Raw genomic sequence first — 27,177 nt, 5'->3', positions numbered from 1 at the left:
CTAACTCGCGCTAAAACATTTTACGTAGGAGTTTTTTATTAAAAGTTATTCACAAAGCCGCTGAGACCTACTCATACTAAGGATAAATCACTAAGAGTGAACTAAGAGTGACGCGCCGTTGCTATGGATTACGTCAATTCTCGTGCATGAGTTTAGAAGCGGTCAGTACGGTGATTGGTTGTTCAGAGCAGGCGGTCTCGGTGAAACTCATCCGCAACATCCCACAAACGAGCCCACTAAATCACCGAAAAACAAGGAAATAGCCTAGGCTAGAAATGTATTCCTATCAAATAGTTATGGACAGTGCAGTTAGCAGAATACACGCATGATGACAAGTTTGTGCAGACCACCATAATGACGTTGTATATGGACGTTAAAGAGAGAGAGCAAACAATAAAAATACGTAAATTGCATTAAATCAAGGAGGCAATTAAAAGCACCCTGCAAACTATTATCCAATGAGCATATTTCCAGCACTTAAACACTTTCAATAACAGCCCATACCGCCGTTAAAGCCCCCATATCATGATGAATGAAAACAATCTGCGTGTTGATGGAATGTACTTTCTTTCTATTGATGAACACGTCCTCATCTTTTGATGGCGCAATTATTTTTATGTACGTCCCGTCAATAGCACCGACCACACCGGGCATACCTGCAATTGCGATGAAGTTGGCTTTGATCCTGTGTAGTTGTTGATTGTCCAAAGGAAACCGGATAAACTGTTGGATGATATGTGGTCTAGAGAGCGCGTTGATGGTTTGGTTTATGGCACGGCTGACTGATGGTTGCGATATTCCTAAATCGGCGGCATTGCAAAGTTGGGTTATTCCTGTTAGTCGGGGATGTTATTGCATCCCGCACTAATTCCACAACAAGTGTGATACCCTCACGATTTAGCCTATATCTCTTGATCAATTCACAGTCTTCCATTGTCTCCAAAACATTTCGTCTCGCAGCCATTTTCAGATTCTTTGTGAATAGGTCTTACTGAGTTAGGAGTCCTCTCGAGGACTTTTACGCTCTCCTAAACTTAGGTGCTACTTTTAGGCCAAAATACTTTGTGAATTGCTCTTAGTGAATAAAATTAGGAGTCCTAAATTTAAGACTGACACGCCCATTATGTTTAGGAGTTTCTCCTAAATTCGCCAGTTAGGAGCTACTTTTAGCCCTAAGATCCTTTGTGAATACGGCCCCAGGAGTATAACAAAAACACAGGCCCACATAATTGGGAGGCACCTGGCTGAAGGCGAAGCAAGAAAGGGACAAAAGCCGCTTTCACACCGCAGGACTTGCCGTACTTTAGTGCCGGCACTAAAGTACCACGGCACTGAATCCGCAAGGGGGCTAGTGCTAATCGCATTCACACCGCAGTACTTTCCCTGAGGCAAGATTACGCTGACGTAACTTCGTCTTCTTCTTCTCTGGGTTTACTGGCAGGCCGCAAAACCACTTCACGGCGAGTCCAAAAAAAAACAAGAGAAGAAGAACTACACGGAGGAGGGGGTATAAAGCCCACCCGCTGTACATGATATATATATATATATATATAATAGGTAGGCTCAGCAGACAGAGCGTAGTGCAAAGATAAAGTGTCGCATGATTATCTACTAAATAGTGAATTCAGCATCAACTTCACCAAGATGAAGTTCATATCTTCCTAAGATACGTGTTACTTTATGTCCCTACTAGAATCCGAACTCAAATGACTCAAACAAATAAATTGTCCAAGCAAAGAATCCTGTGCACCATGAGGCTGGGTTATAAGGGTAATTTACAAATAAAATACCCCATTATAACAATGGACTGTATCTTTATGTATTTATTATATATTACCCCCTCAGGCTGATTTTGGAAAAGGACATTAACCGTTGTTTGGTGTTTTTCCCTTATTCATCTAAAACAAATGACATGATAAATTACTTGTGTTTATGTGTGTAAGACTTGTGTTTCTGCCCCTGCCATTGCTGCACAAGGTTGCAACATTGTAGATAAATTCAACCACCGACACCTGTCTGCTCTCACATTCTTCTATTCTGCAAATTTGGGGTGGGACACAATAAATAAAGCTTCGCCAGTTTGTTTGTTTTATTGCACAGTCAAGACATAACAATAACGGCATCACGCCGCTCAAGTAGGTTTTGCGAACATCGCTCAAAACATTTGGAGTTGGGAACTGCTTTCTGTAGAAGCTGCTGCATCCCGTCCTCAGAGTAAATTGCCAGAAGCGCCGACACTTCCTCATCATTCCACCGCTCCGGTGTTGTAGTACGTGTGGTCATAACTGCTTTAAAGTACAAAAAAACTACTCGCTCAGGTGTGGATGTTGTTTTGTAGAAAGGAAAAAAATGGCTGCCTAACAAAAAGAAATCAGAGTCTAACGGGGCGTAGTTTGCAATTCGCCCAGCCAATAGGAAATAGGATATAAATTGGCACTCTTTTATCACCAGGTTCGTACCACCTCTCTAGCAGGGACTGAAAATGGCCAAAAGACTTCCTGGCACTGAGTAGTCCCGGCGGTGTGAACGCAACATTATTGGTACTAACGGAACTAAAGAACCAAAGTACCAGGGAAAATCCTGCGGTGTGAATGCGGCTAATGAGGAAGGTAGTAGGGGGAAAGCGAAGCCGCAGAAAGCGTGCTGTGACCCAGTTAGCGTGATTGATGTTGGGCATTAGGTTTGTGAACAGGGGGTAGTATCAGAGCTAAAACTATACATCACCTCAGTGCAGAATGTCTCCGCCCTTCGCCATTAGAAGAGCAATAGCTCACTCTCATAATTAACGATCATTCATTTGTGTGTGTTTGCGTGTGTGTGCGTGCTTACAAGACGGAGGAAGCCAATACAACTTAGTTAAGCAGGTTTTCTAAATAACAGACCAGCTGTCAATAATCCCATAGCCACGTCATTGGTTGGATCCAAATCGTACAAATGTTTGGATGCATGGAAATACATAAACAGCACATTAACATATGTGTTCACATGTGTTTATACACATTATGGGAGATACAACTGTTGTTTGTTTGGAGGAATTATCCAGTGTTTTCACATCTCTATGAGCCTCCTCAAAGTACTCACAGTTTCCATCTCTTTATAGTGAACATCAAGGTTGTTGGAGTTTCCTTATCTGAAACGATTTACTTGAGATCGAGACAATTGTATGGGCAACAATTTGAATTATTGACGCCAAATTTATCTAGTTTGAGCTGCGCAAATCTCAATATTTGTGGGTTTCCAAAGGGCCTTTTCACAGCTATAAGTCTGAACACCAAAGTCCAATGCTGTGATTTTTTTTATTTGAGTTTTGGTTTCACATTGAAATGCTGCACTAACTTAACTTACTTAATGGTTTTGCACGAGAATTTTAGTGGAACTCAGTTTAATTTGATTAAACTGAGACAAACGACTTTGATCAGATCAACTGTAAGCTGGTCGATAGACATGAAAGGGCTTAAAGATAAAGGGATTATCAAAAGAAATGTGTATGAAGATTAAACAGCAACAAATTATTGTTAACGGTATCCCTAATGACTGAGGATTTCATAGACGCATCGTTATAAAAAAATCCTATAGAGATCAAACTAAAACCAACAAATAGAGAGAATCAAGAACACATTAACTGGGACTTGTTTTTGTTTAGATATTTTAGTGTTTGGGAAAAAAGACGCTTTGTAGTTTACAATAAACTGTTGGTGAGACTAGCTTAAATCAAAGTTCCACTGACCGGCAGCGATTCAACTGACGGATCACATGTTTCTGAAAAAATAAATACACAAAAATAATGATCCTATAACTTCAAACACAGACAGTTGTTTCCACAAGTAAACCAGGGCCAGATAAGAAGCAAACAGGAAAAATATGGCAAGACAAAGAGCCCGACCTCTGACTGAGTTTCTGCGGGGGGACTGAGCACTGTGAGTGTGTGTGTGTGTGTGTGTGTGTGTGTCTGTGTGTGTGTGTGTGTGTGTGTGTGTGTGTGTGTGTGTGTGTGTGTGTGTGTGTGTGTGTGTGTGTGTGTGTGTGTGTGTGTGTGTGTGTGTGTGTATTGTAAATACTATTTCTCCCTCCCACTGCCACCTCATGCGGAGTGGCTGTCACACTTTGCTCTCCATGTGAGATACCAAATATGCAAACACACTCATCTCAAAGTGAAAATGAAAAAACAACACTGCGTTCAAAACATCATTACCCAGAGCTCCTAGGGTGTGAGGACAGTACAACCACACAGTCTTAGTTCAATATGTAAGTCCCCGCTGTCTGATTTATTGTTTATTTCATACTAGTAGTTTTCACTTTCAGTAGAACTACAGTAGGTCCCAACTATAGGCCATGTTTTAAAGTATGTAAGGTCTATAAGCTAGTATTGACATAAAAATGCATTTGGCTTCATTTAGGAACATTTTTTTTTTTTTTCACTTCCATTCATTGCAGGGGGGCCATTATGGAACTTTATTGACATAATGTTGCTGTAATCGAAGGGGTTAACTGCTCATCATGTTCAAGGAAAGAAAAAAACAGCCACACACACACAAGAAAGTCTAACTGTCATGGATCAGGCATTTTATTTTGAAATCAACCAACTTGAAGGTTTTATTTAGGAAGCTAGCTAAATGCAGGACAAAAACACACACTATGACACATTAAGGCAAACTCCAATGAAATCCAGTATAATTACAACAGACATGTACTACTTCCTGTTCTGATTGACAGGACAAAGTTCCGCCTCACTAGAATTCACTAATCAATCCCTGCAGGCAATCAGTCCACCTGTCAATCAATGTCTCAGCCACTGTGGCAGGTCCGCTTATCAAAGCGTGTGAGTGCGTGTGTGTATCTGTGTGTGCGTGCGTGTCTGTGTGTGCGTGTGTGTGTGCAGTCAAATAAATAAAACACTAACCACTGAGAGCTGCCCGAGTAAGTCGGGATTGAAGGACAGGATTCGTGTGTGAGATCAATAAGATGAGTATCCTCTGTGTGTGTGTGTGTGTGTGTGTGTGTGTGTGTGTGTGTGTGTGTGTGTGTGTGTGTGTGTGTGTGTGTGTGTGTGTGTGTGTGTGTGTGTGTGTGTGTGTGTGTGTGTGTGTGTGTGTGTGTGTGTGTGTGTGTGTGTGTGTGTGATGCTGTTTGTACTTGCTCTCATTCTGGTATTCAATTACCCAGAAAGAAGGGGAAGCAAAGAGAAAGATTTGGAAAGAGAGAAAGAAGTGAGGTCATTGTTTCTTATGGGTTTTTTCCGCAGCGCACCCTGATTCATTGTTCATAAACAGACAAAACCATACACCAACCAAATGTACAATTCCAGTCACGGATACCAGTTTCAGATTGAGAACTGCATCATTATAAAAAGTTTGTCCTGGGAGCTGAAAACTCGAAAAAGAAAGCCGAGAATCTGCTGATGAAAAAAAAACAGTGAGCAACTGTGAATGGGCTAATCTTTGAGCAGACAGCCCCTGCAGCAAACATCCATCACCAGCCCACAGTGGCATTATTGCTCAAGGGAATTTGAGAAAAACAGACAGAAACAAAGACACAAAGAAACTTCTTCAACAACAACATCCACATTCTCATCTGAAAATGAAGGATGTTTTTAGACCTGAGCTGACGACTTGAACAATTTCTTCCTGTCTGATACCGGCTCATTTACAAGGCCCAGGACCCCCCACTGATACCTGCCTTCAGCCACTCTGCATTACATTAATGCACATTATGCACACAATTAAGTATTGGCAGTTTTGCACACCCTCCAAATATTTTGCACATTTGTACACAAGTTACCTCTCATCCACTTTCTATAACAATACTGCACATATTTTATGTTATTGTATTATTCTAAGTACTTTGCAATAGTACACTGTACGTAGTTTTTTTTGTATATCCAGATTGCATGTCAATTCATTTCTATATCGTAACATATAATAGTTTCAATTGTTTTGATTTAATTTGTCTTCTTTAACTGTGTTTATGCATGCACCATGTACACCAAGGCAAATTCCTCGTATGTGTTAACCTACTTGGCATAAATCTGTTCCTGATTCTGATGAAATACCTTTTTTTGATCATGGGCAATCTGCCCTTACATTTTTGTTTTTATGATGAAATGTGAGCTCATTTGCAGTCCAGGAATGTCGGTCTTGGTGCCGTCTCAAATGTCAAAACCGATTAATGTACAATGTCTAATTCAAATATGGTGTCAAGTAAAAAATAACACAAATGGTCACAGAAAAAAAGATATTCAGGTAATAAACAAACAGCATAACACAAACAGAGCTAACGTACATTTTCTAGTTATGGATTTCTACATTGACAGACGATGTCATTGTATCCATCCATATCCCTCTATTCCTTCAAATATGGAAACCCTTCTTTTATGTATTTTACATTTTTACAGACTTAATGTCTCATCAATTACTTCGTAAAAAAAAAAGCAACTGCCTATTTCATAATTCAAAAGAAAGTCACCGGAGTCATGCTGGATTATGATGATTTGCCAGATGGTTTGTTAACATCAAGCCATTTCAGAAAATAATCGGTGGAAACTGTTTGGTGAGGGCTGGCACTTTCAAAATATAGTTGGCAGGCAATTGGATGAACCATCTGTCAATCAAACTCCTGCTAAAGCAGGTCGAGAAAAGAGCTTCGATAAATGTACCATTGAGAAAGCCTTCAGTGAAGTTCTTTGCTCTTCTTTGGGTGGAGAAATATTCCTTAGTTCTAATATAACTGATGCTAATGCAGCATTTAATCTAACCTTTTTTAGGGGTCTCAATGTTGTTTAGAACAGTGCCCTTTCTTTGTTGCGCAACTTAAACCTAAACCATAGCTTCCAGTGACATCTCACAAGGTAAGACTGGTCGGTAGCACTTGGTATCCCTGTGGAGATAGACGATGAGCAGATGAATCTGTTACGAGAATCCTTCTGATGGGCAAGGTAACCATTTTCCACTCCTATGCTTACCAAAGTGATATAGCAATGTCAATAACATGTATTAGGAAATGGATTCCTGCTTTGGAGGGTTTCTGGTGAGAAACAAACTCACAGCAGTAATGACTCCTTGTTCCAAATATATGAAAAAAACAAACGTACTGGATAAGTTTTGGGAAAGTCAAATGTAGTTCCTAATGACATCCGCATGGACCTTCTGGGCTTTTAGAAGATTGTTCGTGAACAATGTGAAACTGTGTGCGTACATCTGTGTTCCCTCTTCTTTACCAGTGTACTCTGTGGAAGTAAACAGTGGCGAGACCACAGCGGACGCCTGTGGGGATCCAGAGAGCAGAGTTACATTTTATTTCCACTCTCTTTTATCTGCTGTGTGGGGATAAATAAAGCCTGCATTATTCTTAGTCTCACCCTGCCAAACACACAGTAACACACAGATTTTTCAGGGTGAAACACAAATACACTCCCAAAGTTAATCAGAAACAATCAAACCCGAGGGGCGACAAAGCCATTGATCTGTTCAGGAGGCTTAGAGCAGAGCGAACAGGAGGAGAAACAGAAACTGGAAGAAAGAGGTAAGTGAGTCATCTCACTGATAGACACATTCACAGAATCTCTGAACTCTTGGCAGTAACCAAGGTGACAAGGACAATGCGTAGCAACTATATGCGTGGGCATGAGTGTTCATATGTTTATGTCCGTGTGCAAGATCTTTGCAGTGCAGAGTGAATGTTAACAGGGACTGCTCAGCGACATTGAGAACAACATAGATAGTGAAAAAGCTAAAAACTGACACTGTATGTGTCTGTGTTTGTATGTTTGTAGGTATATCTGAACAAAAACACGGTTTCATATCTTCAAAAAGGTGGAACAAGTCAATCCATCTCTCTTCCGTAGCACAATGGGTATCTGGGCCAGTACTACAATAAAAACAAAAATATTGAAGTACCTAAAATGGTATCATTGTATCATTGTAATTAAAAGTTAATGTATTCAAAGAGAACATATTGTGCTCATTCTCAGGTTCATATTTGTATTTCTAGGGATGTAACGATGCATCATGAACCGGTTAAGATTCAAATTGGTCTATTAATTAATCGCGATACAATCTTTTAAACGGCACAGGGCGTGAACTCATTTTGATTTGATTAGCTGGAACAGCAGTCTGGACATGATTGAGCGCTATCTAGAACAACAACTTGCCGGCAGCTGCTCTTCTCAGTGCACACGTCCGATGAAATGCCCGTGAAATCGACACACTGGATAATTCGGACATCCGTGATGCAGAGGAGGATGGGCGTTTCAAATGTGTTTATTATTACTTTGTAACGCAAGCCGCCATCGCCACGGAGGAGCACACATCGTCTTTGTATGTGTGTTAGTGGCACAAGCGCATGTTGTGAGAGTGAGTGAGCGAGCGAGAAAAAGAGAGAGAGGGCACACCGGTTACGGGGAGTGTGGTTGTTATTAGCATCTGGTGCTAGCTGCACTAACGGGTATAAAGAGCTGTTAATATAACAAGGTGGAGGGTGAGCTCTCTCCTGTCAGACTGAGAGGCTAATAACTACAGCTCAGTGAAGTAAAGGACTCTGAGTGTTTAGATGACATTTTAACTTTAGTCTAAGTTATCTCAGTGGGTCTCAAATAGTTTGGTCATCTAAGTAAACACATATTTCCAATGCACACCTTTATCTATTTAATATAGTTGTAAAAAAGGAGGTAATAAATCATTCCAATGTGTACTATAGGACAGTAAATAAATAAAAAATACAGTTTAAAAAGGGGAGTGATTAGTAAAATATCCACAAGTAAAAAGAAATATGTCATTTTGATGTGGGATTTGTTTTCAAAATCCAATTATGTATCTCTGTGTTATTTAAGATAAAATACAGTTGCACAGTTTACAGTTTCAGTTGCACTTTTGATGAGAACATGTACGTTGTTTTGTACATTGTATTTTTCAGTCATAATGTGTCCGCAGATTATTCTTTAAAAAAAAATAAAAAATTGTGAGAAAATCGTATTGCGAACTTAAAATCGTGAATCGCATCGAATCGTGAGTTGAGTGTCTCGTTACATCCCTAGTATTTTGTGAACAAAAACCTACACATTACAGAAAAGGGAAAACCCAAAAAGCATAATAGGGCCTCTTTAATGCTTACCAAGCATGCAAATCAACACGCTACTGTACATCAGGGATCACTACATTTGTCCAAGGTACTCAGGTAGTGCGGAGCGCATAAAGCTTAGCAGACTGTTCACGCTAACGAAGGATCACTTCTTCTGCAGGGAAGGGAAGGCTAGGCAGTACGCAGGCCACTGTCCCGCAGCTGCTGCCTCTCAGTTGGACTCTGTTGGGGGGGGGGGGGTGCATTTACTGTGAAGTCGCCTGAGCCTCGCAGCGGGGCTTCTGCTGCGGGGCGCATAAAGCAGACTCTTCACAACGAAGGATCACGTCTTCTTCAGGGCAGGCAAGGCTACGCAGTATACTGTCCCGCAGCAGTTGCTGCCTCTCTGTTGGACTCCGGTACTGCACATTACTCACGAGACGTAGTAAAAAAAAAAAAAAATGATCGGGGGCGAGCACACTAACCACTGTAGCCAACGAAACAGTCACCCCAATTTATTTAAACTTTTGTTTGAAATTAAATAATCGTTGGGTGCAACTCTAATATAAATATTGTGATAGTTCCAGGAAATCACAAAGCCATAATTTGCGCTTTCTATAGTATTTCTACTGAATATCCTTTGAATTTACTTTTAATGTGTTCCTCATGTACGCCCCACAGGTGTTTGTACATTTGTAAGTTATACACATTTTAAAACACAGTGATTTATTTATTTAGATCCGTTTGTGTAAATGGATAGCATAACTATAATCTTTATTAAGTTTTGCAACTCTAACCAGAACCACAACTAGTATGTGGCCTATTTCATTTAATATTAGAGAAACTTATGATAGTCAGGACTCAGGCCTCATCCAGATTGATACTAACACACCCTCCCACCTCTATTCTCATTTGTATGCATGTCACCACGCTTCAGAAGGCAAAAGGGCAGAACAAATGGAATATGTGTTCTTGCTCTAATTTCCACTTGAAGCAAGGCTCTTTTCTCATCTATTAAAAACTGAGTGGAAATAAACCTGTTAATGCTGGCTAATTACTTCAGAGGAATGAGTTGCCTGGAGCCACGGCTGATGTTGTGCTTTGTTTTCCCTCAAAGCATTCCAAATGTGCACTGATCGCATGTAGACACTTCATTTTTCATGGTCTGTCCCTAATTGCAGTCTGCAGTCAGTCATGCTGGATCTCACCACAGGAGGTGGGTTTTTCTATGCGTATGTGTGAGTGTGTGTGGCTGGTAATTAACTCAATATAGTCAAAAATCAAGTGGAAGCAAACGAACGTAATGGTGTGTTTCTGCAGATGATTGTCATGTGCAGGCAGGAGGTAATTAGCCAAATATAGTCCAAACGAAAAGTAAAAAAATAGGAAAATGACTTAAAAAATGAACCCATCTGACATATTCCCATTAGCTGCAAAGTAATGGAACATCTGCAGGGCTGGTTTTGGAGTCAGGTTCATATTTTCATACAAGCACACACTGGAAAAAAAATACTAAGGTATATCCATCCAAAGCTACACTTTTCCATGCTTGACTGGAAGGCTAAAAGCTCTTTGCCGCTAATAGGGTTGTAGGTGGAACCCAAAGTGTAAAGAAAAAAAGAGAAGATGTAAGATAATAAGGAAACTGTAAGTACACAAGGCCAGAAAGAACAAGTGAGTGATGGAGAAAATGAACAATCCTGCAAGAGAAGAGATTTAAAAGACTTAATGAAGATATGCTGGCAGATATGCAGAGAAGGCTGGTGGTAATTACAGGTTCAGCGGGCAGCTGACCAGAGACTCCAGGGCCCCTGCAATGGTGAATACACTCCCCACGTTTTCACCCAATTAAAGTCTGTCACCGTGAGGAAAAATTGTAAAGGTTGCGGGGATGACAAACGAGGAGAGCCAAGCAGCAGATAGAGCCCAGGGGCTGCACAGTTGCACAGCACATGAGCTTAAATCTGAAAAATGGGGCTGTTTGTTATTAAATCAATTCCCCGCAAAACTCCTGCTGGGCTGTATAAAGAGCTTTTATTATTTGAGACCGCTAGCATGGCTAAATTATGTATGAACCTATTTAAATCTTGTAATTAAGGACCACATTAAGAGTAAGATCATAAAAAGGAAAAATAGGACTTTAAAGCTGATACAGCCTTGAAAAAAGTTTCAAAGACAAAGTCATTTGCAGTATAGGTGCACCAGAAGAACTCTTTTTAAACAATCCCATTGATTATTCAGCTTAAAGGCCAAACCAATCCAGACATCTTATTTCATCTTTTGGTGCTTGACATTTTCTGATGAAAATGTGGATGGCTAACAGAGTATTGAGGTTCACTTGATAGCCTCATACAAAGAGGCAAACACTAACCTTGGCATATAAGTCTGTAATACACAAAGCACTATATTTATGTTATAACTGTTTATGTTATTTAACTACATTGGAAGAAGTTTACTTTTATTATGTATATATATATATATATATGTATCTTTGAATAGAGCCAGTGATACATTATGGGTTGTTTGTATTCTTCTCATGGCTATGCTAGCTAACTCTTTAAGTCTGTTTAAAGTTTGTCATTTAGATTAGCTCAATCCAGACAAGACAAGTCTTTTACCGTACTTAAACTTTCTCAGCAGATAAAAAAGGCCAAACAGGGCTTTTCACCTCCATCTCTAATTGAATCCATCTCCCGCCACCCCTCTCACCTCCTCTACCCCCTCTGTTAGTTTTGTTATTAGACTCTGGCATGATTTATTTATTCTGTCCATCACATGCTGCTCTTTTCCCCTCCATCCTTCCTCCTGCATAATATTTTCCATCTCATCATAGAATGCACTGCTGGACTTGTCGAATCTCTTGTCTGCTGAGGTGTGAGATGTTAGATGGTAAGTCAGACCTGTAACTCTCCCGGATTTCTATCTGCCCTTCACATTTGACAACAAAACAAAACCCTGCTCACATTCAACATCGGGCACATTTCCCTTGTTCTTCCAGTATTAAGAGTACCATCTCAATGCTGAATCGGACAAAAAGCTGACAGAAACTGCAACAAAAAAATTACTTGGTCATAAACTATATTTCTGTAAGTTCTGCATTTGATGCAGTTGATCATCAGACCTAAAAAAAAAAGTGGTCTTTCTGTTGTGTTTCTTTCTTTCTCATACTCATCGATCAAAGACACATAATGTTGATTATGGATTTCCTCAGGGAAGCGTGGTGGGCCCGCTTCTATTTTATTTATACATGTTGCAAATTGATTCTCCACAGTCACTGTTACACTGATGACCCACAGCTGTGTATGTAGGTTTTAGTTCTTTGCTAGCCAAAGTTACATCTGTATCTCTGTTTCTGAATGTAAGTTATTGCTGCATTTTGCACACTATCTCCTGGCTATTAATGTTAAGTGTTATTGTCCAATACAAGTCTTATAGCTGAATACATGTCTTTTTTGTTTTTATTGCATCGGCTAACCCTTTGGTTGTTTTAAATGGCATTAAGGTTGTTGGTTTGATGCAATGACAAATTATGATATGGTTGTCATTGGTATTGCAACCAATTGCTTTAATGTTGTTTAATTGCTTTCACAATTATATTTTTGTCAGTGCCTATGTTTGCAAGAGCATTCTCTAAAAAATTTTTTTTTTATCTCAGGGCTTTTATGACTAAATTCAGGTAAATCATTTAAAATAATGATACATCCACAATACTTAAAAAAAAAAAATGCCTCCAGAGGAATCATCAAATTGCGCGGACTAGAATTAACTAATTAATTAATTGTTTCTGCCCTTTCACAACCGGTGGGAAACTCAGTTGCAACTTCTAAGACAGCCAAAGTCTAAAGTGCAGATGCTCATTACTAAAAGCACTCTTTCTGCTGTGTCTCCTTTTTACAGAGAAGTACAAGTTCAAACAAGGACACTGCAGTCATTTTGAGCCCAGCTGAGCAGACTCTACTCTCACCTGGACCCCAGTTACTGTTCCGCTAACAGCTCCACTCCACGCTCTCTTTATTTGACTAACACATCGAGTGTGTCCTCTTAAGTTTAAGCCTCTCCTACTCAACTTAAAGGGAATAAAGAGATGAAAGCAGGGAGCAGAAGAAAGAGAAAAATGAAAGCAGTAAGAAGATGAGTAAGAATGGGAATGAAGAATGTGGAAGCAACAATACAGAGATAAAGAGACATTTAAATAAAAAGGAGCAAAGTTGACAGCAAAAGAGAACATAGAAAGAAAGAAAGCCTATGCAGCACATGGTTATATCAGGTCATTTTGAAAAAGGGGATTATATATGAAAGGGGGGATGCATGGAATGTTCCATATGGGAAAAGCATACTCTGTTTTAGAAATCAGTGCATTCAACAGTTTAATCTGAGCATGAACGAGAGAGGACGCTCGACTTATTTCATATACTAACCACGTTTTGTTGCTTGTTGTTTAAGGGGTTAGTTCACAAAAATAACTTAAACTGCATGATCCACAGTAGGTAATGTCAATGGATTTCATAGGGACTATTTCTTAAGTAGGAAGAGGTTCCACTGAGACCGTCCAATGCAATCTGTGTCAATTATATAAAAAAACAATTTCTGTAAAGACACATTTCTGTCGACTATTCTACATGTAAGTGGTTGGTACTCTTAGCAACACAAATTGCATTCCAAAATAAGCAGTTTTTGTGCAGAGACTGAGAGGCTATTTTGAGGAAATCTGTTGAAAGCAATGACTGCTTTTACATGGTAGGTTTGCCTTCTGTCGTGTTTAATGCTTCCATTCTTAAACTGGCTTGTTTCTTTTTCAATAAGATGTTACAGACTGAAGTTGCATGGCTATACAGTATGCAGAACATTTATATAATTGTTTTTTAACAAAGAACGTAACTGAGATGGTGTTTATCTAGGTGCGGGGTAGAGTAGTTGGCTTGAAAGTATATTTTCATCTACAAAAGAAGGGTCTCTGTACAAAAGGTTTGAGAAAACTGCCAAATTATACACTAGTGTAAGAACAGTAGTTTTAAGACAAAACAAGACACATCAACATCAAAGACAAAAAGACAATCAAAGACAAACAGTGGAGTTGACAAACTTCAAAATGTCCACTCTGCGCATGTATATGGTACACTGTATAGCAGGGGTAGCCAACACGGTGCCCGCGGGCACTTAGTCGCCCGCAGGGGCAACGTGAGTCGCCCGCGGGGCATGTTCTAAAAATAGGTCGCCAAGCAAATCCAAAATGTAAAAAATACACAAAACAAAAAAGGAAATGTAATTAAAATAATCTAACCTATGCATAAACGAAACCTAAATCCTAGCAAACTCTATCTACTTACTACAACTCTATATCTATCTAAAACCCCTCCTCCCCCCACCCCCCACAATGAATATCGACTAGGGATGTAACGATATACCGAATATCGCGGTAAATAAACTTCCCAATACCTTCGTGAGACTTTTTTTTAAAAAACACTTTATTTAACCAGGTGGTCCCATTGAGATCATCGATCTCTTTATCAAGAGAGACCTCTCTAACATGGCAGCAAGTAGGTTACAACATGAAAATAAAACAACAGATAACACAAAAGGACATCGTATTTACAGGGCTACATTTACACACCTAGAGACATTGACAAGTATCAACCATATATCTCGCCCTGTCAATAAGCCTGGCGTTAGACTTTTTCGCTGTCCGTCATTTCGACAGACAGGATCGTAAAATATCCGTCATAATCCCTTATTACCCGTCGGGTCTGAAAAGTTCACGATAGAGCATGCTCGTGAACTGTCAACGGGGGGGGGGGGGGCGGTGTTATGCCGTGTGTGCATGCACCTCGCGGGACGCGCACAGCGTAAAGCAAGACCTCCCAGTAACTATATCATTTCCTTTTGGAGGGCATGCATAACACGGCATAACACCAGAGCCTGGCTGCGGGGAAACGTTGGCGCTGTTCCGAGTTTGTTCTAATCTGTCAAAATGACAGACTGCGTTCAGATTTTTCCGTCATTGTTAAATAAAATATTCGGTTAACGCGACCACTGGTGTCCCAGCAACATCAGTACCAAGCGACAGAGTTTTTTCCAGAGCAGGGGATATTGTAAATGCCCAAACATCCCAGCTTATAAATACCTGGAAATGTGGACATTCTCATATTCCTAAAAACCTGTCTGATGATGCTGAGTGAGTGACTAGTGAGTTTGAGTTGAGTTACTTGAAAAACTAAAGTGAAACTTGATTTATTTTATTGCAGGGTCTGATTATTAAATGTCCTTGTTTATTTGTGAGATGCAGTGGCATAAAGAAAATGCTTACTTTGTTTGGTAGTACTAGTAGGTAAAAAAACACTGGTTTTCTTGTTCCAGTCTGTTACTGTCACTTTGTTTTTGACACTTTAAAATACTGCTATCCTACAAAAATGCTGTAAAAATCAGATTTATTATTTAATAAAAAAACATTTTCCGAGTAAAAAAATGTTTTATTGAAGAAAGAAAAAAATCAGATTTTTTTCCTTCTTCCCTTTATTATTAAATATCGCGATAAATACCGTACCGTGGACTTGTTATCGCGATATTATCGTACCGTTAGTTTTTGGTATCGTTACATCCCTAATATCGACCAATCACATTCTTGCTTGATTTGCGGGACCAGCGTTGCAGTCGGGAAGAAAAGTAATGTGGAGTGGCAGCTCACCACTTCATAAGGAGTGTGACCGTGATTTTCCTTCTGGCAGAATCTACAACACACATCAGCCCCATTGAACACACGCATGGCGTAATTTCCACTGGGGACAGGGGGGACATGTCCCCCCCACTTTTCGAAAACCTGTTTGTGTCCCCCCACTTTACAAATATGTTTATTATTGTTTTGTAACGCAAGCTGTCATCTCCACGGAGGAGCACACAGCCTCTGTGAGCGAGCGAGACAGAGAGAGAGAGAGAGAGCGAGAGCACACCTTTATCTATTTAATATAAAGTAAGAAATCATTCTAATGTGTACTATAGGACAGTAACACTTTTTTTTTTAAAGTTTAAAAGGGGAGGGATTATTAAAATACGCATAAATAAAAAGAAAGAATGCTAACTAGGTAACATAAGATAAGAATAAACTGAGTGTTGAGAGCTGTATCCATACATTCATTTTGTGCTCAAAGTGCACCAGATTGATGCATTTCACTTCAACATTTTAAAAAAATCTTCCCGGAGGATCATGGTCCCGGACCCCCCTAGCCTAGAGGATGTGAGGTCCACCCCCAAATGAAGCAGGTTAAAATAATTAAACTGCATACATTTTCTTTTAGTAAAGACTGAAAACGGGTCCAAGAGACCCAAACAGGACACAAAGGTTAAAGGTCAGCATATATGTTAAAACGTGCTAAATATATACACTGCAAAAAAAGAAAGAAAAGAGGAGTAAAAGTAGCTCACGACTTGTTTTATTTTTTGAAAGTAGCTCTCATCCTAAAAAAGGTTGGTGACCCTTGCTGTATAGTATACCAAGTGTGCAGTGAAAGGAGATGGGCATGCTACCCTGCTGTTTCTCCGCAGGTGAAGTAAGAATAGTACAAGAACACAGCTATGAATCATCCATGACAAGGACAACTGACAGCCTGTGGCAAGAGGAAGTGTGTGTGTGTGTGCGTGTGCGTGTGCGTGTGCGTGTGCGTGTGCGTGTGCGTGCGTGCGTGCGTCAAGTGAATGTGAATATAAGCAGGACAGGCATCATGTAGATATGAGAGGGGAAGATAAGCTGATGGAAACACAGAAGCACACACACACACCCTGCGCTCTTTGTGTCCCTCTGAGAGAGACCAACCTTCAGCATGAGTCATCACCACAGAGGCCGCCCTGAAAGCACTTCTACTCTGCCACTGTGCTTTTCACAAGGAGCAATAACGTCAAAATGCTGTGGTTGGAAAGAAACACATAAGATTGTTTATTGGGTTCATTTGGCCCCTTTGCTCTAGATTGAACAACAATACATAACGTTATACGCACTGCGGTTAATAGAGGGGAAGGACGTCAGAGGCTGTGTCTTTCTACTTATGCAACCAGAGCTTCAAGCAACAACATTCACTCAAATCTAACTTTTTCAACGTTTCGATTATATTGTTGCACACATGTTATGTGATATGTCAAAATAAATAAAGGCCTGTTTACATCTACTACCTTAATGCAGATATATTTTCGAGCATATGAAGAAATCATCAATGGAGCACCAGTAACTCATCATCAATGATAGTTTGTTTGTTTTTTTAAATACTAAATACCATCAGTCTTAGTCATTAGTATGGTTTAACCCTTTTTTGTAATAATAAAAATATCCCTTTTTTGTAAAAAATGATGAACCTCATAAATAAATGTTTTGTTTAGCTTGTTCAACCCAGTGTCTATTATCACTGGAGGTCACATCACCAAAGTGTAGCGTTTTCCAATTAAACCAATAACAATGAGGATAAAGATTAAGAAACTTAACAATAGGACACAACATTTAAGAGTCTTGTGAAAACACTAACTGTCATAACAGACCTATGTGTGTTTTGGGTTGGAGTGTTGTACTGGGAAAGTCGGGTTAGGACCTCAGTGAAACTTATGGCTGGGCTTTCAAATCAATGATACTACATGTCTTTCTGTTTCCTTGGCAGTTGTTTCAATACAATCTTGTATACAGTACGCACAGACTGTCTGCTTGTAATAATCTTGTTAGTAACAAATGGGAACAATTATCAAAACACGATAAGACATTTTCAATTTGAAGTCATACAAAAAATGGAAATGGTACCTCTTCCATAAATAAAATTGGTAGGCTTAAGCTAGCATCATTTTTCTTTTTTCAGGAACTTGTGAATTTCCAAATTAAATCTTCACAAATCTGAAACTGAAAACAGGTCATTTGTGTTTTTTTAACATGAACAACATTATTTGCATAACCTCAGTTTTTCTTTTCAAATCGTTGTGGTTCTGGATGTTGTGAATCTTTTCAGACTCTTAGCATATCACTACTTTAATTCTAGCAGGACTCAATGTTCCCCCTCAGCCCGAGTCACAGGTGTATGCAGAGTTGCATCTCCATCATGTGGAAATATGACGAGCCGTTTCACCGGTAGTCTGGGTCTTTGTCTCAACTTGGTCTGAGTGCAGCAATCATTCCGCATGTTCTCATGTATATTTAAGAGGCAGGTGCGTCAGCCTGCTCCTCCACAGCTCCAACACACCATGATGGAGGCTGAGGCCTGACGTCTGCACACAGCAGGTGTAGCTCACAGAGAAGTGCCTGCTGTTAAACTGAGCATCCTTTATTCCAGGCTTCATTTATGCCTTTATCTGCAATAATGGACTCCTTGCATAAAACACTTTCTGATATGAAAGCAGCGTAGAGATACAGAAGATGTATCAACCTTTCTGAAATATGATATATCTATATAAATATAAAAACATAACAAATCCTATCTATCTACAATGTACTATTTAGAATCCCTGTGTTTCCTCCAGAGGGAGTTTGTCTCCTGCACACACACTGAAAAGAGGTGCTGCAGCACAGGTAGTATGAGAAAGATAAAGAGCTTTTTGAACATCAAAGCAAGGAGACATGTCCCAGTAGAGACACAAAATACTAATATGAAGCCTGAAAAGGAGCATAAAAGGACCCCTTTGAAAAAGAGGGAAACATATACAAGAATATCTCTAAGAAATGCAAGGATGTCTTTTTTTACCGGAGTTTATATAACAATTTGCTAAAGTTTCACATAGACGCTGCATACAGTATGTATGGGAGAAGGAGAGAATTAAGAAAAAAAGTAAATACATAAAACAAAAACATTTATGGTTTGGGAGACTTTAGAAAGATGATCCGATTTATTTTAGATCTTGCCAAGTAAAAAGACATACTGTATTTACCCCCCCCCCCCCCCCCCCCCACAGAAAACTAAACTATTCCAATGAGGTAAACAAAACATTGTGACAGAAATCTTCTGTCTCAGGATGTGAAGTGTGAGGGAAATCTCCAGTTGACTGTCTGACAGTGAATGACAAAACAGGAGAGAATATCTTGTATCCCCCTGAATCGGCTTGTGTCAAACTCTCATGTGTCTGGAGAGCCTCTCCCAGTTTAATGATGTGCCTGAACACGAGCTACAACAATACAGCAGCACTCTACTTTCATCTACAGCCCTGTATTCCCCTTTCTGCAGTCTTTCATTTCTTTTCTCCCTAAAAAACAAATGCTAATCTGATTGTGTGCTTGCGAGAGTTTCACCACTTCATTGAATGATGCTGCTCTGCCGAAAAAAGAGAAGTGAGCTCTCAAAGGCACTCATTGAGGAAAAATAGGACCTTTCTTTTTCAAATAGTGAGTCCATGTACGGTCCAGGTTTCAGGACACTCACGCCACCTGGTACTCCCAGGGGTTACCTGGCAACACTTGGTTAGTCAGGGAACACACACACACAAACACTTTAAGTGTGACATAGAGATAGAACAGAAGTGAGCAGACCCTTGTCCATTTGTCCAGAGATAAACACCATCTGGACATCCATTAATTGTTACCCCTACACCCAACCACCCACCCACCCACCCACACATTTCACTTAATAGCCACACACAGGGACACATTAACAGCAAAGGTGCCAACAACACATACGCATGGATGGATGGACCCTGAGGGAGGAAGTCTTCTGCACACTAACATCCTAAGTGCACACTTTTTAATCCACCACACAGAGGCGAATACATTATCAAACACTTATCCTCTTCCTAGAGACACATTTAAGAGTTTCATAAGTGATGTTGTTCTAGGGCAAGGAAATATCTCAGTTTGTACCGTATAGTAGCATGCAGGTACTGTCTAATGCAGGGGTGCCCAACCAGTCGATCGCGAGATGTGTCTAAAAATAGAACAACAATATTCTGTTTTATCGTTAATGTCCTATAACATAATCTTCCTGTGCCAGAATAATGCACTTGAACGCATCAAAGCTTTGTGATTGGCCGGCGTGACCCCATGTGTCGGGGCGTGGCTGGTGGGCAGTGGCGTGGGCACTATTTTGCTGACGTTATCCATGTCAACAGGAGTGACACTCCGCACACACAGGGAGGATGATTATTTTTGTATCTATTCTAATTCAAAGTCCATCTGTCTCATCTGCAATGCGAGCGTGGCTTTATCAAAGAAGGGTAATTTAGGAGCGGCATTTCAAAACAGTGCACAAACGCTACGACGGAATTCCCTCCTAATTCTACGATCCCAAAAGGGGAGGGACCTGAGAGGACAGCTAAATGCACAGCAGTCCATTTTCACCAGGCCCAACAACAAGAGCAAGGCTGCTAGCATAGCATCTTATCTTGTCATTCACGTTCTTGCGAAACACATGAAGTCTTTCAAAGACGGCGAAGTTGTGAAAGAAGCATTCCTGGAGGCTGCCGACGCGCTTTTGGGGGACAGTAAAAATAACAGTAGCATTCCAACAGGTTTTTGACATAATAAAAACTCAAGTTAGATACCGTTATTAATCAGCTGTAAGTTTTAGTTTGTTTGAACTTATTCATTTGAATTATTGTACAAAATGGTATAAGAATGCAAACTTAAATTGATTATAGTCTATTATCAATTCAGGTTAAGAAACTAGTGTTGCTTGCATCCTATTTTCAAGGCATTTATTTTTATACTCTAATAAAATGCAACAAAAAAAGGGTTTTATTCTATTAATTTTGTCTTTTTTATTGCACTTTGGCAGCAGATTCCTGTGTAGCTTCAGATCTGAGTTGTCTTATTAGTAAGCCTAATTTATACTTTTGTAGCAACACTATTTTTATATAATGGCAAAGAAAGGGTTCAGAGTCTTTTCTTTTCTTCCTGTGTCATATGTGGCAGCCCTGTTCAATGTTTCTTGAAAACATTACCCACTGTAGTATGTGACGTTAAATACTTGTGTGTGTGTAGATTAGAAAGAGGTAAGATAAAAGGATCTGCAGTATTTTATGAAGTATTAATCGTACAAAGGTCAGTTTTATACAAGTAGAAGTGTGTATTTACCTGGTAGTAGGCTGTCAGTAATGGCTATGCCTCTCTATTTGGACTGGTAGATCTCAGCAGACTGGTCACTTTAAAAGTAGCTCTCGGTTCAAAAAAGGTTGGGCACCCCTGGTCTAATGGCTAATACTTAGATACCTAGTGGTCATGAGGTGATGATGGTGTTGTGTTGGATTGGAACACTCAAGCTCCTTAAGGCTGCAACTACAGTTTCTTTCCATTATCGGTATATCTGGTGATTATTTTTTAGAATGAGTTAAAAGTATGCTGTGTCAAATCACAAAATAGTGAAAAATCTCCATCCAAGTTCGTTAAAGTCTGAGGTGATGTCTTGAATGTCTTGTCAGTCTCTCTCAAGCCCAAAAACATTTAGTTTAATATGATATAAAACTGAGAAAAGGAGGTAATTATCAACTCAAAAGTGATAGTGTTTGCAAGCACCAGGGTTCCTATAGAAAATCTCAAATGTTACTGCAGCAGGGTCATTATTATCAAAATATAGTTTTCCTCCATAACATCCAATCCATACTACAAAAAAGTAATGGTAACAATAAAGACAGCAGCCTCTAAGAACATTGAAACTGTGTTAACCTTGTAAGTAAATCTTAAACACTATTAAAAAAAACATAAACCAATTCAGTTTTAAAGGTACAAAAATGAATAAAGATTGTATGGAAATCAGCCTCTACGAATCATAACACTGTGTTTCATAAAATAGGACACACAGAGGAAAAGCAGGAGAGAAGAAGGGAGATGAGCCAGAGGGGCTCAGGTGTTTTTCCCTCACAGTAATGTAAGTCAATTCAAAGCGTGAGATGGAGCTTTAAGTCAAAACACAAACATTCTGACAGCCGTGACCCTGAGGATCAACACTAGGCTGAAATATACGACGCGCATGTACTTCTGTACTTCTGTTGATTGAGAATCTGAGCGAGAGTGAATGAAACAGTGACAGAGAGAAACAGTATGGAGGACTGCGGCTGCCAAGAGAAAGGAAAACATTACTAAATGTGCCCTTGAGAAATATAATAACCTGTGATTATTGGCTCAACTAGAATAACTCACATTTACCATTTTCAAACCGTGCTGCAATTTCCTGCTGGCTGAACTCATTTAGAAAGGAACCAAAGTAAATGGCAGATTCTTTTCATTTGGGCTTTTTAGTCCTAGTGAAATGAAGGTCCTTTAAGCACCCTGACCACAGAGACTTAGAAAACATGTATTTGTTATCCTTGGATCAGTATTTACAGACTTTATATGTCAAGATCTGCTTACTATGTGATTCATCCTTTGAGTTTATGAGCTGTTCAGACTGGACAGCACATCTGCAGAAAAAAGGAACGTAAGAAATGTTCAACATGCGCGTGTGAATGTATGCATTGAAACTGTGAGATATGAACTGAGATCTTCTCATGTGGATTTGAAGTGTTAACTGTATCACATAAATGCTGAACTATTCCTTTAAGTTGAACAAGTGGCAATCCGTCATCATTTCAAATCCACTTTTGAGAGTTTTTTGAGACCTCTGAAGGTCCACTGATTTGTTTTTGACGTGGGGGCTACAGAGCATAAATGAATAAAAACATCTATCGTATCAATGTAGACTATTGACTGCAACACAAACAAGCTCGGACTTATCCATCTATTGTTTATATGTATATTTATCAAACATACATAGTTGCCAACGTGTATAACAGGTATGAAAGAAAGCTATTGGTGATGTTTTGAAACACGAATCACTGATGCCATCTGCTGGTGGTTTCCAACTGCAGTCCGTTTAAACAGGTTTCATATTGTGCATCCGATGTTGTCGTTTTAGTTCTCATCCTAAACCAGATGCTGTAGAATTGATTTTATAAAAGCAATTTAAAGCTCCTTGTGACTGGTATTTCTATAATTATTAGAAACAGTCCAAGCAACTAGACCTTAAGCAAAGACACCATTTTAATATACCTACAGAAACAGAGTGGAGGAACCAAAGACACACCAAGTTATAACTTAGGAGCTTTAAAATTACGTTTTGTTTTGTGTGAGTGTAACTGAATATAGGAAGGTACAATCTTACAACAGGCAGCATTCCTCTAGTGTTACCCTCCACAGCCAGCAGGGGTCAGAGTAGTGCTTTCACACAAAAAACACACACTGCAGAGCCCATTCATCTAGCCATACGGGTCAGCACTCTGCTGCATCTAAAACCCAATACACCCACAAGCGAATGAACACACACACACACACACACACACACACACACACACACACACACACACACACACATCCACATAAACACTTGTTTTCTCAGTACTGAGAGGAAGAAGTGGAGCAGAAATTACTGTGTGTGTGTGTGTGTGTGTGTGTGTGTGTGTGTGTGTGTGTGTGTGTGTGTGTGTGTGTGTGTGTGTGTGTGTGTGTGTGTGTGTGTGTGTGTGTGTGTGTGTGTGTGTGTGTGTGTGTGTGTGTGTGTGTGTGTGTGTGTGTGTGTGTGTGTGTGTGTGTGTGTGTGTGTGTGTGTGTGTGTAAAAGCCTGAGTCATCGTCAGTATGCCTCCCTGCATTCAGCTGGCAGACTCACACAGCTCACTGTGAGTCTGCAGATATCAGACAACCTGATAGCATGGTTATACTTTGGATGCAAAGGATGCAACAGCCTAATTTAATTCAATTTTGGATTTCTGTCAAATCATGTTTCAGAAAAGTTATCTGTGATGCAATCAAATGTGTGCATGTATCATGTTCCCCAATTGCTAGGTGATGACCATATATGGGCAGGACAAGGCTTGGGAAAACATAGTAATGACAATATCACAATAATCCTGGCCAACATAATTGTGATTTCCGTGTGGACAGGCATGTTCTTGAGCCTTCCTGACCTGAGGATAAATACCACAGTGTGTGTGTGTGTGTGCGTGCGTGCGTGCGTGCGCGTGTGCGTGTGCGTGTGTGTGTGTGTGTGTGTGTGTGTGTGTGTGTTGGGCTTTGGTACTGACCAGTCCGGTGAGTGACGGAGCAGACTGTCCCAGGCTTTGGCTCCTCATGCGGACCAGGTTGTTCCCATCTCCTGCAGACGGACCCCCGGTGGCCCCGTGCCCTATAAATGCTCCTGAGGGCCCCAGCCAGGCCATCTGACTGACCCCGGCGTGCAGACTGCTGGACAGAGGCAGCAGCTGCTTACCTGTGGGGGGGCAGAAGGGAGAGACTCATCTCAATAAGCTTTTCTGTTGGAAAGAATTGGTGCCTGTCAATGTGTACAGGAACATTTCAATATCCCAGACAGATCTTAAAGAATTCTAGCCAAATATTGTAAGTGTTATTATTGTATTATTGTGCTTAGACAATTGATATCTCAGACAATTGATATCTCAGTTCATAAATGAATTACAGACTTCGTAAACCCTTTATAAGGGTAGTCTTATTGTAAAGTGGTACCAAATAATGTATAAGGAAATTGAAGACCATTGAGAAATGTCCTCGCAGTGATGGCATATCGTTGCACACTTGTAGCATCGATGAGAGAGGCTGGTGCTGACTTGTCTATTCAAACCTTTCTTTAGTACACTTCAAATTGTGCTTAGGATAAATGATTTGCAGCTGACATTATGACCAGAGAGATGTTACTTTGATTTTCCGTCAAGGTCTGGTCAATATTGAACAATGAAAACTCTCAAACCCAGCTGAGCTTTCATCAGTAACACATGGAGACACAGAGTCCCCTAAGAGATGTCTGCGTCTCACTTAACTTAAGTGATTCATAGAAATGTTGTCTCCACCCTGAATAACTGGATGAGAATCAAACTAGCTCAATCTTAGCTCACATTAATCATTTCCAATGTCAATTTACTAAACCCAAAAGACAACAACACAAACCAGTCCCTGTGAAAAGGTGAAAGAAAACCAACAGTTCACTCTGCACTGCTGCTTCACATGGGATTCATGTTTCCAAATGACCTCTGATGGAAACATGGCGCTTCATCTGTGGTGGATGGCAGATTGGCGCTGGATTAAAAACACGAGCGATCAAAAATCACAGAAAGATCTCAGGTAACTCTGACCCCGTGTGGGTTGATCGTCACAAACTACACCAGCTTTTTTTATTTGGTCAGAATCTGTAGGATATCATTGACATCTCGCACCATGAAGTGTTTTAAAACAGAGCAGGACATCTTGATTTTTGAAACATGTAATGATATGGTTCTGTTACCGGTCATGGCCAGGCTGCTGCGTCGGCCCCAGCTCTCGTCCTGGCTCAGCTGGCGGTGCAGTTTGGATTTGGTGGCAGCGGTGGCTGCGGGGGAAAGGTCGGGGTTACTCATCTTCCTGAAGAGGAGAGGAGGAGGAGGTACAAACTCCTTCTGGAAAGACGAAGGAGAGAGAGGATCGAAAAGAAGAAAACTGATAAGACTTTGTTCACATGTAATGGCATGTAATGTCAAAATGTTCATACTGTCAAATGACAAATGATCCTTCATCTAGGTCGCACATCAAAACCAACAACTGTCTGTCATATTATCTGTTTAGGTATATAGCCCCTATAATAAAACGCCTTTCGGTAAAAGATATTGTGAATGGGGGAAATAAGATTTGTTTTTGAGAAGAGCCTTGTTACAAATGTATCAAGAAAAACATACTCTAGATCCTTAACCTGGTTTAAAGTAAAGAAGAGAAATATCCGAGGACCAGCATGCAGACAGTGTGGGGTCCCTGCCCTGAGCGGGCTGAGAGCCAAAACAAAGTCATAAAACACAACGCTCACCACGTCTCCTTCAACACCAACACAAACACACCTGTTTTCATGCAACAGGAGCAGTCAGCGGTGTAAGAGGCACTCGGCTCTGTCATTAACCCACACCTTCGGCCACCGAGCAGCAGCAGAGCGACAGAGAGACTGATATATAATTCACTTTGTCAGTGGTATAAGGGAAGAGTTCCTCTTGACTTCCTTGATATTCCCAAAGCTCTCCTAAGGGAATCTCCAGAGAGAATACGGTCCAGCCGTCACACAAACACGCTGGTTATTATTTGCCTTGGGAAACACATTTTTGATTATCACTTGCGGGGACCAGCCTTTCTCGAGGCCCTAGAGAGGTACACAAAAATATTCTGTACGTTTTCCAAAGCTTAGTCAAATAATAAAGTGTTTAAAAACCTGGAATGATGAAGTAATGTTATCTGTATGCCTGCTGGACACACACACACACACACACACAAATGCTCAAGGTCTCTGTGTGGGATTCTGGTTGAAATTATTTGGGAAACATCTGCTGTTTCCATGGAAACAAGGCCTGCCTGGGCTCTTATGCTCCTCTCTCTTGCCGACGGAGCAGCCCTTGACGAGAGTTTTCCAGAAACATCTGGACGGCTCACGTTAGCGCAAACTCACCCAAAAAAAACGTTTCCAGATGGCTGCACGACACGGGAGAAAAAGCTTGAGTGAAAGCTTCCGTTACACTTGGCCAATAAAACCTGAACCAGCCTACACACACACACACACACACACACACACACACACACACACACACACACACACACACACACACACACACACACACACACACACACACACACACACACACACACACACACACACACACACACACACACTTAACTACTGCTTGAGTAAGTGACCTGTTCAGACCTTCAGTCAACCTACTTTTGCATCACATTCACTTATGAAACTAGTCGATGACATCACGTCACAGCAGCTGCTCATCTTAGAGATTCAGAAGACAGCCTCACACATTGAATGTAGTATTGACAAAATGTATTCAGTGAGGATAAGACCCTTAGATAGACAAGGTCCTCAGTAATGCCTTATACTGCAATAACTTAGGATATTCTTGGAAATCAGTTAAGACTTGTATGGATTAAAGACTGATTTTCTTAATCCAGCACATGAAATACCAGACAATTACTTCACAATATACAAATTATTTTAAATCCAATATTAATAGACTAAACCTAAATTGAGTAATGTGCAAGTTGATCTCCTTAAAAAATATATTCCAAATAAACATAACTGCATTGTCGATTTAAAGTGGACCTATCATGCTATATTTTAATAATATAGTGTAGGACCATTCATATAAGGCATATTTATAATTTTTGTTTTTCAAAATA

At 40.2% G+C, this 27,177-nt stretch overlaps 1 protein-coding gene across 2 annotated transcripts in view; it reads right to left on the bottom strand.

The window, feature by feature from the left end:
- The window catches only part of LOC307031060 (microtubule-associated serine/threonine-protein kinase 2-like), a 163,856-nt gene that overhangs the window by 59,383 nt on the left and 77,296 nt on the right, over positions 1-27,177 (bottom strand). For both annotated transcript variants that reach the window (XM_079667809.1, XM_079667810.1), the window contains exons 2-3: positions 25,262-25,412; positions 24,051-24,235 (exon numbers count right to left, since the gene is read on the bottom strand). In XM_079667809.1, the coding sequence (XP_079523935.1) occupies positions 24,051-24,235; positions 25,262-25,412 (336 nt within the window). The remainder of the gene's footprint in view (positions 1-24,050; positions 24,236-25,261; positions 25,413-27,177) is intronic.

This window comes from Notothenia rossii (assembly GCF_949606895.1).
Source record: "Notothenia rossii genome assembly, chromosome: 1".
Lineage (NCBI taxonomy): Eukaryota > Metazoa > Chordata > Actinopteri > Perciformes > Nototheniidae > Notothenia > Notothenia rossii.
This window is presented reverse-complemented; position numbering and strand designations above follow the sequence as displayed.